General features: G+C 41.7%; 1 protein-coding gene across 1 annotated transcript; it reads left to right on the top strand.

The window, feature by feature from the left end:
• Positions 1 to 803: 803 nt before the first annotated feature.
• Positions 804 to 2,405, top strand: LOC127720708 (uncharacterized). Its single transcript, XM_052227497.1, has 2 exons — positions 804 to 1,047; positions 1,942 to 2,405. Exons 1-2 carry the CDS (start codon positions 804 to 806, stop codon positions 2,403 to 2,405), a joined length of 708 nt encoding a protein of 235 aa, XP_052083457.1.
• Positions 2,406 to 3,315: the final 910 nt, after the last annotated feature.

Raw genomic sequence — 3,315 nt, 5'->3', positions numbered from 1 at the left:
AGTTACTTAGAATCGTTTTCATAACAGCGTAGACAACCGTAAACCCTTTGTTGGTAATACTACTGAATAATTTACCTTTAACTTGTTTGCCATCGGCTATCGATAACAATGATTTTATGTCAATAAATACGTTACCATCATAAATTCTGAGTACATCCATCTGCGCAAGTCTGACAGGCGGAAAACCCCAAATAAAAATATCATCCAATGAGAAGAGGGATGACCAAGCAGTGCCCGTATAACCATGCCTTTATATCATCCATTTAATTTCCGCCTGCGCATCGAGACACACGTGTTACAACTTACAGAGAAGACTTTTAAGTTTTTTGTTTTTTCGATAGTGAATATTGTAGGTATCCCCATACCATTGTTGATTAATTATTGTTGTTATAATATTATATTTTATAAGTATTTAACTTCATATTTATTTAATTATGGAGTTTAATGCTTCCAGTCCTTTCGAGGCCATTACAGGTAATTATGTTTTTTTAGACGATTCGTTACCCTTTACTGCTACCGCAACAACGGTAAGGCAGGGAACCCCTCCTATTAGTAGTCAACTAACCGACGTTTTTACTTCGGTGACTTCTAAGACCGGTCAACAGACCCTCAATACAGGTTCTGTCGGTTATCATGGAGGTGTCCCTACCATTGCCACTGTTACGCACACTTTTTCCAGGCCAGTTGACACCACTGGGTCAATTTCATCCTACCCTGGTATTTCTATGGGTCTAAACTTACCTGGGTCTAGAGCGCCAGCGTCATACTGTGGCTTCACTTTACCTGCTTCGGCTAGTAACGCCATGTCTTGGTCTAGACCTCCTTGGTCTCAGGGTTATCCTTATTCAGGCTTTCCTGGTCAGGGGTTTCATGGTCAAGGGTTTCCTGGTCAAGGGTTTCCTAATCAGGTTTTTCCTAGTCAGGTTCCTAGTCAGCCTTTCCCAGGTTTCTGGCCTTATTGTGGACCAATTACCACACCAGTTATTGTTCCTCAGAGTACTACATCTAATCTGTCAGTTCCTGCTCCTCCTTTAGCAGTGTCAACTAGTAGTTGTAGTAGTGTATCTGTACCTGCTGCTCTGCCTACCTCTTCTGTTAGGCATCAGTTTATTCAGGTTACTGACTCTGGCCCCTCTTTAGATGGGTTCAAGAGTATTCTGGACGACTTTCGTCAGTCTATTTCTTCTGAATTGACGTCTTTCTCCAACCGCCTGGGTACGCTAGAGAACATTGCCAATAAGTCAAATTCTCCAGTGAGTTCACTCCTTCCAGATCATAATATTGAAAGTGACCCGGAGGACAGTGATGAGGAAGAACGCTTTTCGGTGGCCCCAGGCAGTCAGGAAGAAGGTTTTACTTCTGATGAAAAAGGTGATAATCCAGCTCAGGTCTCTCAGAATGTTTCTCAACCTTCTGTTCCTGTGTCTATCTCTTCTTCTGTAATTGGTCATTCTTCTACCAATTCCAGTAAGGATCCTGAGGCAGAAGATACTCCTTCTACTTTGAAGGATCTTAGAGATTCGGTTTATACCATTATGAGAGACGTCAGCAAGGTACCATTCCAGACTTACCTCTACTTTCGAGGCTTCATGTGGTCTGTCTATAGACAACGCTAAGTCACATACTAGTTTTCCACAATCCAACCGTATGTCTACTTCTCTGCAGATCATCAATGATGGGATTGTGGCTAATGAGTCCCAATTTTCTCAAGTGAGTGGTTTTGGGCTTGCCTCAATTACTGAGCAGTTCCGTTCTAAAGATTATGATATCTTTGATTCTACCTTGAGTAAATTGGTACCTAAATGTGACAAGGTTTTTTCATCTTCGATTGCTTCTAAACCTGCCGATGGACTGCGTCTTTCTCAGTCTGTTTGGTCCAAAACGGAGAACCTTCTCAGGAATGCAGTGTTTTAGGCACTGCTGAACATTTTTTATCTGCAGTTGCTCCAGTACTTAAAGACTCTTCTCTTCCACCAGAGGTCAAGCCTTTTCTATTACAGGTGGACAAGGCTTTGGTTGCCTCTCAGTTGTTGATTATGGGCTCTATAGCCAACTGCACTTTATCCAAAAGAGCTGAAATTTTGGATAAAGCAAAGGTTTCGGATAATCTTAAGGATGCTTTAATTAAGTCTCCTTTAGATGATAAGATTTTCGGGTTGCCACTTAATGAAGTACAGAAGCACCTCAATCAAACCCCAGCTTCAGTGAAGGTGAATGTATCTCTTTCTGGAAATAATTCTAAACGAGGTAGTTATTCTCCCGCTGGAGGCTCATCTTATAATTCTCAAGAGAAGAGGAGGAAAATGACTAATGATGGAGGTAATAAACCTAAGAAGTCTTCATTCCCTAAGTCTAAACCTAACAGTTTTAAGAGAGGTGGCAAGAGGGCCAATCCCTCTTTCTAGGAAGTTGCCCCCTCGTACGTTACTGTCAGAACCCAATCCAGAGATGTACTACAAAACTCCTCTTTCTCAATTGCCAGTAGGGGGGAGGTTAACTCATTTTCTAAAAAAAATGGACAAGTATTACCTCAGATTGTTGGGTTCTGTCAGTAGTTCGAGGGGGATTGACTCTTCAATTCAAAGAACAACCTCCTCTTTCTTCTGTTCCTATCCCACTGTCCAATACTCAAGATCCACAGAAGTTTCTTCTTCTGTCAACAGAAGTAGAGACTCTTTTGACAAAGAGGGCAGTGGAGGAAGTCCCTGTATCTTCAATAGATCCAGGTTTCTATTCTCGTCTCTTCCTTGTTTCGAAGAAGACAGGAGGAATGAGACCAGTCATCGATTTGTCTATCCTCAATTCTTACATGATTATTCCCCATTTCAAAATGGAGACCAATCGTTCAATCAGAGCTTCTATTCTTCCAGGTATGTGGACAACATCCCTGGATCTGACGGACGCTTATTTTCATGTTCCAGTTTGCCATTCATACCGCAAATTCCTTCGGTTTGTTTGGAACAAAAGGGTTTACCAATTCAGAGCTCTCCCTTTTGGTCTGTCAACTGCACCACTAGCCTTTACCAAACTCATGCAGGTAGCCATAGCTCACCTTCATTCACAGGCTTTTCAGATTCATTCTTACCTGGACGACTCACTGATCAAGGAACTTTCTCCCGAGAAACTCTATCTCAATACCGATGTAGTCATCAGATTGCTTCTATCTCTGGGGTTTCTCATCTCTTGGAAAAAGTCAGACCTTATTCCGTCTCAGGACTTTATTTTCCTAGGCGAACATTACCATACTCATCAGTGCATAGTTCGACCTCCTCAGGAAAAGTTTCAGAATCTTTGTTCAAAAATTCATCTGTTTCT

This window comes from Mytilus californianus, unplaced genomic scaffold (genome assembly GCF_021869535.1).
Source record: "Mytilus californianus isolate M0D057914Y unplaced genomic scaffold, xbMytCali1.0.p SCAF_1, whole genome shotgun sequence".
NCBI classification, from domain to species: domain Eukaryota; kingdom Metazoa; phylum Mollusca; class Bivalvia; order Mytilida; family Mytilidae; genus Mytilus; species Mytilus californianus.
Note: the sequence above shows the minus strand (reverse complement) of the source record. Positions and strands in the feature narration are given on the sequence as shown.